The 14,398-nt window shown below is 47.5% G+C and overlaps 1 protein-coding gene across 1 annotated transcript in view; it reads right to left on the bottom strand.

Moving 5' to 3' along the window:
- Positions 1-14,398, bottom strand: part of LOC139233595 (voltage-gated delayed rectifier potassium channel KCNH4-like) — a 225,905-nt gene that overhangs the window by 13,835 nt on the left and 197,672 nt on the right. The window contains exon 14 of the mRNA XM_070863997.1: positions 4,192-4,298. Coding sequence (XP_070720098.1) covers positions 4,192-4,298 — 107 coding nt within the window. The remainder of the gene's footprint in view (positions 1-4,191; positions 4,299-14,398) is intronic.

Below are 14,398 nucleotides of genomic sequence, written 5' to 3' on the forward strand. Positions count from 1 at the left end.
CCGTCTGCCCCACCTGTGACAGAGACTGCAGGTTCCACATTGGACTCTTCAGTCACCTGAGAACTCTCTTTTAGAGTGGAAGCAAGTCATCCTCGACTCCGAGGGACTGCCTATGATGATGATGATAACAATTGGCTGTATCCTGGGATAAGGAAGAGATAAGTATGCCAGGGTTCCTGCTCTTGGCTGGCAATCACGGACCCATACTGGAAAACATACCAGTGTGCACTTCTAAACCCCTCCACCTCTTTGATGTTGACAGTGGGCAAGCAGGAAGTGTTACGTGCACAGTGCAGCACTATGCTCCCCTGGATGGGAGAATCATTTTTTCATTAAAAGGGTTTGATACCAAGTGTTAAAAGTCCCCAGGAGATCCAATGGGCACCCTTTAAGTGAGACTTTGGATGAGCATTAATGTACACAGGTGCAAACTCAAAAGACATGTGTGACAACCTTTTCCTGCACTTGTTGATCAGATCAGGATGAGTGTGATGAGACATCGATTATATTGGCACATTTCGCATCAATTCACACTCGAAACAACCTTGCCTCAACACAGAAATGCCAGCATAGCTAAGCATTAGTTTATATTTTTATTCTTATCCCTTTTAAACACTATAGGTTGGCGATTTATAAATTGCCAGGAAAAGATACCAAAAATGTACCTCGCTTCAAAACGCAATGGAATATGTCCTCCTCCAAATCCCTTTTACCCACCAGTCAATTATCTTCAAGGAAAGCTGTGGGCTCCAAATAATTTCTGCTTCATTCACTATTCCACTATCTGCTTCCCACCACTAATTAAACGTATCACTTTGTCTAGACACTGCTAATAAGTTTCAAAGAGGATGCTTACTTTCTGACTGAGGAGACATCCATTCTTGCAGAAAATTAGCAACCTAGAGGTCATTAGCAACTCTTTTTGCCACAATGTCTTTGCTCTTTGTTGAGATTATACACAAATCTAGAAGTTGTGTGTGTTGAAAATTCATTTTTGCTCATTAAATACAGGCACATGTTTCCTCTGGCTGCCCAGTGCAGTGAAATAATAAACAGCTTCTTCATGAATGCATTTATCATCTAATCTTACAATAACGAAGGAGGCCATTTTGCTCATTTTGCCTGTGCTAGCCCTTTGAAAGAGCTATCCAATTAGTCCCATTCCCCTGTTCTTTCCCCATAGCTATGCAAATTTTTCCTTTTCAAGTTTTGATCAGCCATGATCTTATTGACTCGCTCGAGGCTCGAGGGGCCAAATGGCCTACTCCTGCTCCTATTTCTTATGTAAGTATACCCTACGAAAATTTGAAGTCATCCAAAACTCGACTGCCCATGTCCCGTTCATCCATCACTCCTTTGCTCGCTGACTTATATTGGCTCCCGGTTAAGCAACACCTTGATTTCAAAATTCTCATCCTTGTTTTCAAATCCTTCCATGGCCTCGTCCCTCCCTATCTCTGTAATCTCCTCCAACCCCACAACCCTCCAAGATGTCTGGGCTCCTTTAATTTTGGCCTTGAGCATCAGTTGCGCAGAAGTGTTTCCTAATTTCATTCCTGAAAGGTCTAGCTCCATTTTGTAGACTATGCCCCTAGTCCTAGACTCACCAACCAGCGGAAATAGCTTCTCTCTTTCTACCCTATCAGTTCCCCTTAATATCTTGAAAACTTCAATCAAATCACCCCTGGATACCAAGGACTACAACTCTAATAGTATTCAGGAACCCTAGCTAATTATTCTCCCCCTGGTCCAAGTTATGACGGTCAATCGTGATGACCCCAGTGCTGTAGAGCTGAGATCAGCTGACTCAGCACAGACCAGGATTTAAACCTGGGATGTTCAGTCACGACATCAATCCATCCAACACCACCACCGTGCATTAAGCCACTGAGCCATCAGGGCACTCCCAGACACTCCATTTATTTTCACCAACAGTGCAATGTCATCTGGTAGCAAAAGACTGAGGCCTGATCTCACTGCAATAATGTGAGGATACCTTTCCCTTGGACATTGATCTCCTGTGTTGATAAAATAACAATGAGTGAGCAGCAGAAACTCAACACTCCAACAGTGTTCAGTGTAAAGGAAGAAAAGGAAGGCTTGCATTTATCTAATGGAGTAACTATTTGTACTAAGTCTCCCTTCTGTGCATGCGTCTCCGGACACATGCGCAGAAGCGAGAGTTGGGACAAATATCACCCGGCGCGATTCCTACTAACTTTTCTGCGTATGCGTCCAACGATCCTCCGATCCATCCAGCAGCAGCCGAACGCATCTGCCGAGCTTCCGAGCCACCATCAGCCCCGAGCCCCGAGCGGGCCGCGGGTCCCGAGCCACCTGCAGCGCCGAGCTCCGAGCCTCCCGCAGCGCCGCAAGTGTCTGCTTGGGAGAGCGGGGGGCACGGGCCGGCGGGGCGGTGGGCAGAGCGGGGATGCGGGGAGAGCGAGAAGCGGGTAGAGAGCTTGGTGGGAGAGAGAGTGGGAGAGAGAGAGAGAGAGCATGGGGGGAGAAAGAGAGAGCTTGGTGGGGGGGGGGGGGGCGGTGGGGTGGGGTAGAGAGAGAGAGAGCTTGGGGGGAGAGAGAGCTTTTTGGGGGGGGAGAGAGAGAGAGAGCTGGGGGGGGGGAGAGAGAGAGAGAGCTTGGGGGGGGGAGAGAGAGAGAGAGTTTGGGGAGAAGAGAGAGCGAGCTTGGGGAGAAGAGAGAGCTAGCTTGGGGAGACGGAGAGAGAGAGCTAGCTTGGAGGGGGGAGAGAGAGAGAGCTTGGCGGGGGGGAGCTTGGGGGGGAGAGCTTGGCGGGAGGGGGGGAAGAGCTGGGGGGGAAGAGAGACACAGGTGGGGGGGGGAAATCGGAGGGAAGAGGGGGAACTCAGAGAAGACGGATCACGTTCTTCCAACCCCCTGGTACGTACAAGCTCGGTGCGTGTGTTACAAGGGGCATCGTTGGGGTGGATGAAATCCAGAAGTCACCGACACTGTCACTATTCACTTCATACCCAATAAACATGTTAACAATCTGCACACAATGCCCCACCTATGTGGGGGTGAGGGGGGGGTAAGGTCTTGCGCTGGGGTAATGGATTTCGGCTGTTGGAGGCAGCACATGTGCTTGGTGGTAAGGGTCTTCAGCTGGAACTTGGTGGCTTTTGGGGAGATCTATCCTCTGTGGCTTCTGAAGTCAAAATGGATCGAATTACGAATTAGAAAGTCACTCAGAACTTGGGCTGGGCAGTTCCAGTTAGACATGACAGAGGAACCTCAGGGTGTGGCTTATCCTCCAAGGGGACCAATCAGCAATAGGTCATGTGAAAATGGAGAGCCAATCAGAGAAACGGCTGCCTTTCAGTTAGTACAAATAGATGCAGCCTTTTATCTAATTCCTTTTATGACCTCAGGACGTCTTAGAACACTCTACAGCTAATTAAGTACTTTTGAAATGTAGACGCTGTTGTAATGTAGAATACACGACAGTCAATTTACGCACAGCAAGGTCCCACAAATAGCAATAAGATTAATGACCAGATAATCTGTTTTAGTAATGTTAGAACCTCTTTCCCTTTACAATACAAATGTTGTTGGGGGCCAAGTCAAGGACAGGGATTCCCTATGCCAGGAATACCCACTAGCGTGGCTCTGTCAGGATCTGACGTATATATGGAGGCCAGTATGCCGAGTGAGTTGAGAGGTAGTGTCTTCCAGAGGCGCAAAGGTGGGCCCTGATTGTTGGTTTCAGGCAGGGAAAAGGTATGATTTAAAAAGAAAAATACTCATCGACAACCTTACATAGGGGGCCAACGAGAACAGGGCCAGGGTCGGAGATGTGGGTGACCACAACCGCCCAATGTGGGTGGATGGGTGGGTGCCAGAATTTTGAGCCACATGGGTGCAAGTGGGCACCGGAGTAGGGCCTTTGATGACACTTGAACCTGCCAGCCCGATGCAAATAAAGTGCTCTCCCACTGACCCTGCAAATTCTGGCATCATTGGGCACCAACGTAGTGTAAGCTCCAGGATCCTGATCCAAGGAATTTTGATAATTGATTCAGCAATGTATCATCCAGTACACATTGTTTGGAATAGTCCCTTCCAATTCTAGTCAAACTTTTAAATGAATAGCTGTTTGTCAACTCTTATTTCCCAAACTCTCCTGGTTTGGATAACTCCCCCCAATGTGATGTGTATGAGGTGAATTACCTTTCTTTGGAGAGAATTTGGTTGATTTCTGAGAAAACTGATCCACATTGAAGTGAAAGGCGTGTGTTTCATATGTCTTGCTATTATCTTCAATCCCATCAACAACCCTGACAAAAAAGTTAGAAGGATTAAGTATAAACAGTTTGTTAATCTGATGAATATCAATCTCATGTTTCATACAGTTACACGCAGAGGAGGCTTTGACTGGTGACTACACTATTGTCACCTCACTATATTAGGAGCTGACTTGCCTGAGTATTACTGGCTGACACCTCGACATGGAGCGAGGAACAGGTCCATCTTTAGAGTTGCAGTTGTTATTACAGCTCCTGTTCTGTGACTGCTCCCTGTCTCCTCTTCTCTTCCACCGTAGGATTGAAGTGCCGCGCTCTAAGCTTGTGCTTTTTTCAAGTCTTTTCTTACTTTTCTTATAATGCAGACACAACTTGGAAAAATGCTACACAATCTACTTTGCCTTGCAGCAACAACAACTTGCATTTATATAGCACCTTTAATGTAGTAAGATTTGCCACAGCGCTTCACAGGAGTGTTAGAAGACAACAATTTAACACCACGTAAGAAGAAATTAGGGCAGGTGACCAAAGGCTTGGTCAAAGAGGTACGTTTTAAGGAGTGTCTTAAACAACAACAACTTGTATTTATATAGCGCCTTTAACGTAGTAAAATGTCCCAAGGCACTTTACAGGTATTATAGGACAAAATATTGACACAGAGCCACATAAGGAGAAATTAGGGCAGGTGACCAAAAGCTTGGTCAAAGAGGTAGGTCTTAAGGAGCGTCTTAAAGGAGGAAATAGAGGTAGAGAAGTGGAGAGGTTTAGCGAGGGAGTTCCAGAGCTTGGGGCCCAGGCAGCTGAAGACATAGCCACCAAGGGTTCAGCAATTATAGTCAGGGATGCTCAAGAGGGCAGAATTTGAGGAGCACAGATATCTCTGGAGGTTGTGAAAGAGAAAGAAAAAGAAAGAGAAAGAAAGATTTGCATTTATATAGTGCCTTTCACAACCTCAGGATGTTCCAAAGTGCTTTACAGCTAATGATGAACTTTTGAAGTGTAGTAATGTAGGAAGCATGCAGCCAAATTGTGCAGAGCAAAATCTCACAAATATCAATGAAATAAATAACCACTTTATCTGTTTTAGTGATGTTGGTTGAGGGATAAATATTGGCCAGCAAACTGGGGAGACCTCCCTTGCTCTTCTTCACAATGGGATCTTTTACATCCACCTGAGGGAGCAGATGGGGCCTCGGTTTAACATCTTATCTGAAAGACGGCACCTGCGACAGTGCAGCACTCCCTCAGTATGGCACAGAAGTATTAGCCTGCCTTATGTGCTCAAGTCTCTGGAGTGGGAATTGAAGTCACAACCTTCCGACTCGGAGGCGATAGTGTGACTGAGCCATGGCTGACAATCAAGTAGAGGAGGGATCAGATTATGGAACGGTAGCATCAACAGAGCTGGAGAGGCAACATCAGAACGTAGAGAAGAGCTTGCAGGAGGAGAAAGAGGAGATTGGGAATGATCGAATGCCGAGATATAAGAACGTAAGAAATAGGAGAAGGAGTATGCCCTTCGAGCTGCTCCATCATTCAATAAGATCACGGCTGATCTTCTACCTCAACTCCACTTTCCAGATCTATCCCCATATACTGTCGGCTTTCACAGTAAACCACACAGTTACTAAAAAAAAAATTCTTGGGCTTTCAGTAAGACTTCTTTACTGCAAAAGCCGATGTGTTTCTCTCAGTCCCAATTCGCACGTCTCTTTTGCTGCCAATTCTGCAGCAGGGGACAAATTCTGTGGCTGTTGAGTGACAGAGCACTGGGGACCCTGAGCACACATCGCAAACCTTTTACAGACAGCGGCCCGGAACTGACCATCCTGAAGCTGCACTCTACAGTGGGGAAGCAGCCTCACCTCCGCCAGTGCCTACTACCAGGGATATATAAGCAAACACTTGAGGCCTGCACCTTCCTTAACTCTAGCCTCCATTTTGCACACTCGCCTTTTCCTGGGGTATGTGCATACAATGGCTGGCTGCAAATTGATAATCAATATCACATTCCTAACTCTTACACTACATTTTCACTCTGCTTTGTTTTGGAGTCAGATCAGGCGATGTGACCATTGCAGTGTAAAGGCACACTGCAGAGTTCTAGAAAGACTTAATCCTCATTTGAACCGCAAAACAAAAACAGTTTTAAATTCACACCTATACATCAGTAATTGTACTTTGGCACAGTTTTTAATATCTGCCCTTGTCTACAGTATCACCTAAGTTTTCCTTTCAAGCTAAGCACTAGATAATTAAATATAATTAGCAGCTTGCTTATTTCATGTTTCCACCTCTCTCTGACAGTATCTCACGCAGTTTTCGAACCTGCATTCCGTGTTATGTTCAGGACTAGCAAAGAAAATAGCAAAGGAAGGGCAGGTCGGTATAGTTTGTTGCTCCAAGAAATCCCACCTCTCCATTCCTATACAAAAACCCTGCTGCATTTCACCTCCCTCTCCAGTAAGCAGTGACGCAGGAATGTGTGGCTTGTGTGTCAGATTTTAGCTCAGAGTGCAAGTTCATCATTTCTTATTATTTTCAGACCTGACAACACCGGTGAGATTTATGACCAGTAAACGTGACACAAGTCACAATATCAATTAAATAAATCAAGCTGTGCTTATTTTGCAGTGCTGTGCATCAAAATAGGTACATTAATGTGTGATTCACAGTCTGGCCAAGTGTCAGTCAGCAGGTCTGTACATTCCGAAAAAACATGCCAGGCCCACAGTCCTTGTTTGTGTTCCATTTTGCCTACTTTCCCGGAAATGACGCACAATAGTGAAGAATTTTATTAAATTGGCGGAAGAAGAGACATAGAAACATAGAAACATAGAAAATAGGTGCAGGAGCAGGCCATTCAGCCCTTCTAGCCTGCACCGCCATTCAATGAGTTCATGGCTGAACATGAAACTTCAGTACCCCCTTCCTGCTTTCTCGCCATAACCCTTGATCCCCCGAGTAGTAAGGACTTCATCTAACTCCCTTTTGAATATATTTAGTGAATTGGCCTCAACTACTTTCTGTGGTAGAGAATTCCACAGGTTCACCACTCTTTTGATCATACCTCCCTGAGGGATGCAAGAGGGAGAAATTCGGGAGCGCCCGGTTTAGGGCACAATCTTTTAAAAAGTTGAAGAAATTAGTGGCAGATGCCAATTTTTAACTTTAAAAGAATTTGGCGTTTGCGCTCCAGGAAGGAAGTGGAGCGATAAATCAAGAACTGACCCTCCTTCCTGGGGCAACATGAGGCAGGCGCGGTGGTAGGTGTGCAGCGTTGCACACTGGGCCGTGCAGCGCTGCCGTGTTGGAAGGCTCGTTCCATCCCTAAAAGGGAAAGGCCATCGCTGCAGGCGCTTCCAAAGAATAACTTATCTTTCCCCCGACGGCAGCTGCAATCCCGGCCCGATCAGCCCAGTGCATTGCAGCAGAGTGCCGGGCTGATAGATCACGTGGGAGAAGCACCGGAGAGAATTTGAGATTGTTTTTTTTTTAAACCTACCTTGGCCACCTGGCCTTTAAGCATCGCCCCCCCGAGGCGCCCGGCCTCCCGATCAACGCCTCCTGCAGCTGCCGGTGTTTTCACTCGGCGATGCTGCAGGAGGCAGAACCGAAGTTCGGGTCCGGGGTGCGATGTCGTCACGGTCTCCGGGCGAAGGAGATCGGGGCGCAACACCATAGCACCGTCGCAAACGTCCCACCGAATATAGCGGGAGTCGATCTTCTCGCTGCGCCCCAGTCGGTAATTGCTTAGTACCCCGTTATCGCCCCCCTGCAGGTGATAATGGGAGGCGCCAAAGGGAGCCAATTTCTAGGCCCAAGTCTCTTATCTGGGTAACAACAATTTTTCACTATTGATAAACTTTAGTTCAATCCACCTCTGGTAGTCGGGCAATTAGGCACAACTCACTTCATGCAGCAATTAGGCAGTATTCAGATAGCAAAATCATCAATTACTGAATTCACCAGTAAACAGCACGATTAGTTTGGAGTGCCTCCAAGGTGAGTGAGGTCTCCTTGCTTTTTTTAGTGAGGGATCAGAGGAGATGGCAACCAAGAACGCAGGCAATCTCTCCTCCGTTTCTGAAGGGATGATTCTGCTACAATGGGATCTGATACTCTTTTGTATGTCTTAGCCTCCTATTTGACCCTGAGCCTCGCTTCCAGCCATGTTATCCTCACCATCGTAAAGACTGTTTGCTTCCACCTCCACAACATTGCCTGTCTCTGCCCATTAACTGTAGAAATGTTCTCCAAGGTTCCTCCCTGCTCCACCTCTCAAAAATAAATAAAACATTCATAACACCTGACAAGTTATGCATCCTGCATTATACAGATTTGTCCCCTTGGCATTTAAGCACCATGTTCTTGCTTCTTAACCTCAGCTACTGCTTCCTCCCAGGCCCATTCCCCCTCCACCGTATTTTGATACAGTCACTCGCTCTGCTTATTTATAGCACCTTTTGTATCACTTAGAGATTTTGCAAATTATAACACATGTAGTGTCGTCTTTGCTTCAGCGACTGAGGGGGCAATTTCCCCCCCCCCCACCCCGATACTTTAGTGCTAAAGGGTCTCTGAGATGGCCAAAATGGGGTCTTAAACTGAAACGGCGGTTTAGCCTGCATTGAGCGCAAGATGCCACCTTGGTAAAGTAACTGAAGCTTACGCTAGAAACGGCCGCCCGGAGGATGGTTAAGGCGCTAATTGCCACTTAAATTGCCTTCTCGCGCTCATTAAGGAGGCTGTATGGCATTTTGGTGGATAACGTTTGACCTAACACCATCTCCTAACAGCAACCAGCTTAAAAAAAATTATTCATTCACAGGATGTCGGTGTCACTGGCAAGGCCGGCATTTATTGCCCATCCCTCATTGCCCTCGAGAAGATGGTGTTAAACCACCTTCTTAAACCGCTGTAGTCCCTGTGAAGGTATTCCCACCGTGCTGACCTTGTCGTAGCTGTTTGTTACAACTGAATGCTTGCTACACCAATTCAGAGGGCAGTTAAGAGCCAACTACCTTGGGTCTGGAGTCACATATAGGCCAGACCATTAACAACGGCAGATTTCCTTCCCTATAGGACAATCTGGTAGTATTATGGTCCATTTTTGAGACTAGCAATTTTTTTTTTAATTACAGATTTATTTAATTAACTGAATTAGGAGTAAACTAGTTGTTGTTGATGATTTCAAATGCTACTTAAAGGTATATCACCTTTCACTGTTCACTTGCTGCTGAAGGTTTGAAGAGGACATTTGAAACATATCGGGAGATTTTCTGGGACAGTTTGTCAAGACATCACCAACACTCTATCAACATTTATTCTGGAAACTCTCTGAGAACTTTACCTAAAAAGATTAAGTGCTGTGCTGCTCTACCTTATTGGACACCTTATAGGAGTCACCAGGAGACAGGGAGTGCTTGGTCATGGGCGTGTTGCTAGGGGTCCCCATTGATCTGTAGGAGGAATGGGAGGAGGGCATGAGACCAGGCAGAGCAGCATCAGCGGTTGCAGGAGAGGGACAGAAAGGACAGGAGGGTGAGGTGATCTCTTCCCCCCCTATGAGTACAGGGTACAGGACATCCCTCCTCCTCTGGACCTCCTCCTCCAAGACCTCGAGTGCCATGTTCGAGAACCTGTGCTCCCTCTCCCTCGGTCCCTGGGCTATCATGAAGTGTGCCGTTGTGTGTCAGCCAGCCCTCTCCACACCTTTAGTGGAAGTGGGTGCGTGGAGCCCACATAGACTGCTCCACGAAAATTGCATCTAATCAGCACTTGAGTGCTAAACCTACAGGTGTCTGTTTTAGCAACTCCAGGCAAGTTTAAACTATGGCAATCAGCGATTAGGATCAGGATTGCGTGCTAAAACCAGACTTTCAAACAGATGTTACTTATTAGTGTAGTGTATGAAATGAGTTGTAGTGTATGAAATGATACAATGAACTCCATATTGTGAGCCAGTGATCAGCACGAGTGTACCTATGACCCTAGAACCTCCGACGGTAGTGCCCCCTGTTGGTGGGCAGACTTTATGTACATACATTACATCATTTCCCCCCCCCCCCACCCCAGTTCTTGGCACAAGTCCATATTACAAGTTCAGACGGTCCGGAGCCCTTCGCTCCTTGGTTGACCGTTTCAGTACAATCCCAGTGCTTTCCTAGTCTCCCACGACTTGGGGCTGGGTATTGACCACAGTGGGTTCTTCTGATGGCTGGACGTGAGTTGGTTGGTCGTCTAAGCTCGCGGTGTCTTCATCCAACTGTTCCGGTTCATCAGTGTGTCTTAGCTTGATTTGATCAATGTGTTTCCTGCACATCTGCCCATTCTTGAGCTTAACCATATACACCCGGTTACCCTCCTTATCTGTAACATTGCCCGGGAGCCACTTGGGCCCTTGACCATGGTTAAGTACATACACTGGGTCATTTACAGATATGTCGCGTGACACTGCGGCGCATCGTGATACCACTGCTGGAGTTGACGTCGGGTTTCGACATGATCGTTAACGTCAGGATGGACTAGAGAGAGTCTGGTTTTGAGGCCTCTTTTCATCAATAGTTCTGCAGGTGGGACCCCGGTGAGCGTGTGAGGCCTTGTCCTGTAACTGAGCAGTCAGTGTGACAGGCGTGTCTGCAAGGAACTGTGAGTTACGCATTTCAGGCTCTGCTTGATGATTTGAACTGCCTGCTCTGCTTGACCATTGGACGCGGGTTTGAACGGGGCTGACCTCACGTGTTTTATGCTGTTGCGTTTCATGAACTCTTGAAACTCCAGGCTCCTGAATCACGGTCTGTTGTCACTGACAACGATATCTGGCAGACCGTGTGTGGCAAACATGGCTCTCAGGTTCTCAATGGTGGCAGTGGAAGTGCTGGATGACATGATCACACATTCTATCCATTTGGAGTATGCATCCACCACACAAAAAATATTTTACCGAGGAAGGGGCCCGCAAAGTCGAGGTGGATTCTAGACCACGGTTTGAATGGCCATGACCACAGACTGAACAGAGCTTCCTTTGGGGCATTGCTTAACTGCATACAAGTGCTGCACTGATGCACACGTGACTGTAAGTCCGAGTCAATGCCAGGCCACCAAACATGGGACCTGGTGATGGCCTTCACCATGACAATACTGGGATACGTACTATGTAACTCCCGTACAAATCTTGCCCTGCCTTTCTTGGGTATTACAAAACGATTACCCCACAGTAAACAGTCGGACTGGATGGAAAGTTCATCTTTGCGATGGCTGTATAGTTTGGTTTCATCACCCATTTCCTTGGGGATGGTCGACCAGTCCCCGTTAAGAACACAACGTTTTACAACCGATAGGGTTGGATCCTGGCTGGGTCTAGGTCTTAACTTGTTGAGCAGTGACAAATGCATCCATGACCATGAGTAGATCTGCGGGCACTGGCGTTTCCACCTCCGGTGTGGGCAACGGTAACCGGCTCAATGCATCAGCGCAGTTGTCAGTGCCTGGTCTATGGCGATTGACATAATCATACGCAGATAATGTCATCACCCACCTCTGGATGCGGGACGACGCGTTGGTATTGATACCTTTATGTTCTGAGAACAACGATATAAGCGGCTTGTGATCAGTTTCCAGCTCGAAGCGAAGTCCAAACAGGTACTGGTGCATTTTTTTAATCCCATAAACACATGCTAAAGCCTCTTTCTCTACCATGCCATAGGCTCTTTCCGACTTGGACGGGCTTCGAGACGCGTATGCAACTGGTTGTAGTTTGCCTGGCTCATTGGCTTGCTGGAGTGCGCAGCTGACCCCATAGGATGACGCAACACAGGTCAAAACTAGACGCTTGCATGGGTCATACAGTACCAGTAGCTTGTGGGAACACAACAGATTTCTAGTCTTCTCAAAGGCTCTGTCTTGAAGTTCACCTCACATCCAGTCGTCTCCTTTCCTGAGCAGCTTGTGCAAAGGCTCTAATACTGTGCTCAATTTGGGTAAGAAGTTACCGAAGTAGTTGAGAAGACCCAGGAATGAATGCAGCTCCGTCACATTCTGGGGCCTGGGTGCATTTTTGATGGCCTCTGTTTTCGAGTCTGTAGGCCTGATTCTGTCTGCAGCGATCTTTCGTCCAAGGAATTCGACCTCTGGTGCCATGAAAACGCATTTCGAACGTTTCAGCCTGAGTCCCACTTTGTCCAGACGATGCAGAACCTCTTCCAGATTGTGCAGGTACTCAGCGGTGTCACGACCTGTGACTAGGATGTTGTCTTGGAATATCACGGTTCTGGGGACGGATTGCAGTAGGCTCTCCATGTTTCTCTGAAATATGGCTACCGCCGAACGAATGCCAAAAGGGCACCTGTTGTAAATAAACCGTCCTTTGTGCGTATTGATGCACGTAAGTTTCTTTGATGATTCAACCAGTTCCTGTGTCATGTGGGCTGACGTTAGATCCAATTTGGTGAACGATTTTCCCCCGGCTAGCATTGCAAACAGGTCATCAGCTTTCAGTAGCGGGTACTGCTCTTGTTTCGAAACTCAGTTGATAGTGACATTGTAGTCTCCACAAATCCTGACCGTCTTTAACACCGGAACAATGGGGCTGGCCCATTCAATAAACTCGACCGGTGAGATGACCCCCTCGCTTTGTAGCTTGTCCAATTTGAGCTCGACCTTTTCTTTCATCATGTGCGGGATTGCCCTGACATTGTGATGGATGGGCCTTGCGTCTGGGTCTAAGTGAATCTGCACCTTGAAGCTGCTAATTCCCGTTTCAAACAGTGAGAGAAATTTTCTCAGCACTTGAGCACACAAATCATCATCCACTGATGACAAAGCTTTGATATCGTACCATTTCCATTTTATTTTCTCGAGCCAACTGCTGCCAAATAACGATGGGCTGTTTCCCGGGATAATCCATAACGGTAGATCATGAACCGCTCCCTCGTACGACACTCTTACTGCTGCACTACCGATCACTGGTATGAGCTCTTTGGTGTAGGTACGCAATTTTGCATTTATCGGACTCAGCTTGTGTCTCTCTGCCTTGGTCTCCCACAGCGTTTCGAAAGTCTTCTGGCTCATTATCGATTGACTCGCACCTGTATCTAATTCCATGGATACCGGCATGCCGTTTAATTTTACCTCCATCATTATCGGTTAGCTCTTTGTTAGGAATGCACGTACACTATACACTTCCTCCTCGGAGCTCTCAAATGCCTCGGGCTGCATTGCCAGATCCACGCTGCATTGATCATCATCCACGTGGTGTGTCGCAGCTCGCTTGCTCTCTTGAAGATGTCCTGTTTTCGCACACCCTCGGCATACATACTGCCTGAAGCGGCACTGATGGGGTCAGTGATTGCCCCCGCAATGCTAACACGTTGAGCTCGGATTTGCGTCCGATGGTGGGCTTTGAGCGGCTCCCGTTCTTGCATACGCAGTCGAGTAGGCCCTCGATGGCGAACTTTGAGTGGCTCCCGGTCTTGTAGACGCAGTCGAGTAGGCCCTGCCATGTGCAGCTCTGCCGGCCGTTGATACAATTTTGTACACAGTACTTGCCGTGGAGTTCCTGTTTTGTCGCGATATCTGCTTCGTGCTTTTCTGCGTGGACATGCAAGCCCGGGCGATGGTGATGACCTTGCTGAGGTCCGGCGTCTCCACAGCCAGCAGCTTACTTAAGATCGCCTCGTGGTTGACCCTGATCACGAAAAGGTCACGCAACATGTCTTCCAACACAGGCCCAAATTTGCAAGGCCCTGCAAGACGTCTCAGGTCGGCAACAGATGCCGCTACGTCCTGGCCTTCTGGACGAACGCGCGTATAGAAGCGATATCTGGATATGAGGATTCCCTCCGTTTAAGGCGTTCCTGAACTAGAGCACACAGTTCTTTGTAATCCTTTTCTGTAGGAAGAATGGGTGAGAGCAGATTCTTGATGAGTGCATATATCGTGGGGCCACAGACGGTGAGAAGAACTGCCCTGCGCTTCTCTGCATCCTCGTCTTTGTTTAGGTCGTTTGCCACGAAATACTGGTCAAGACGATCCGTGAAATCTCTCCAATCCTCTTCCTCATTGAATCTCTCGAGAATTCCAACAGTACTTGATCGTGCTGTGCTCGCTATACTTTTGCGTGGGTTCGTATT

Source organism: Pristiophorus japonicus, chromosome 21 (assembly GCF_044704955.1).
Source record: "Pristiophorus japonicus isolate sPriJap1 chromosome 21, sPriJap1.hap1, whole genome shotgun sequence".
Lineage (NCBI taxonomy): Eukaryota > Metazoa > Chordata > Chondrichthyes > Pristiophoridae > Pristiophorus > Pristiophorus japonicus.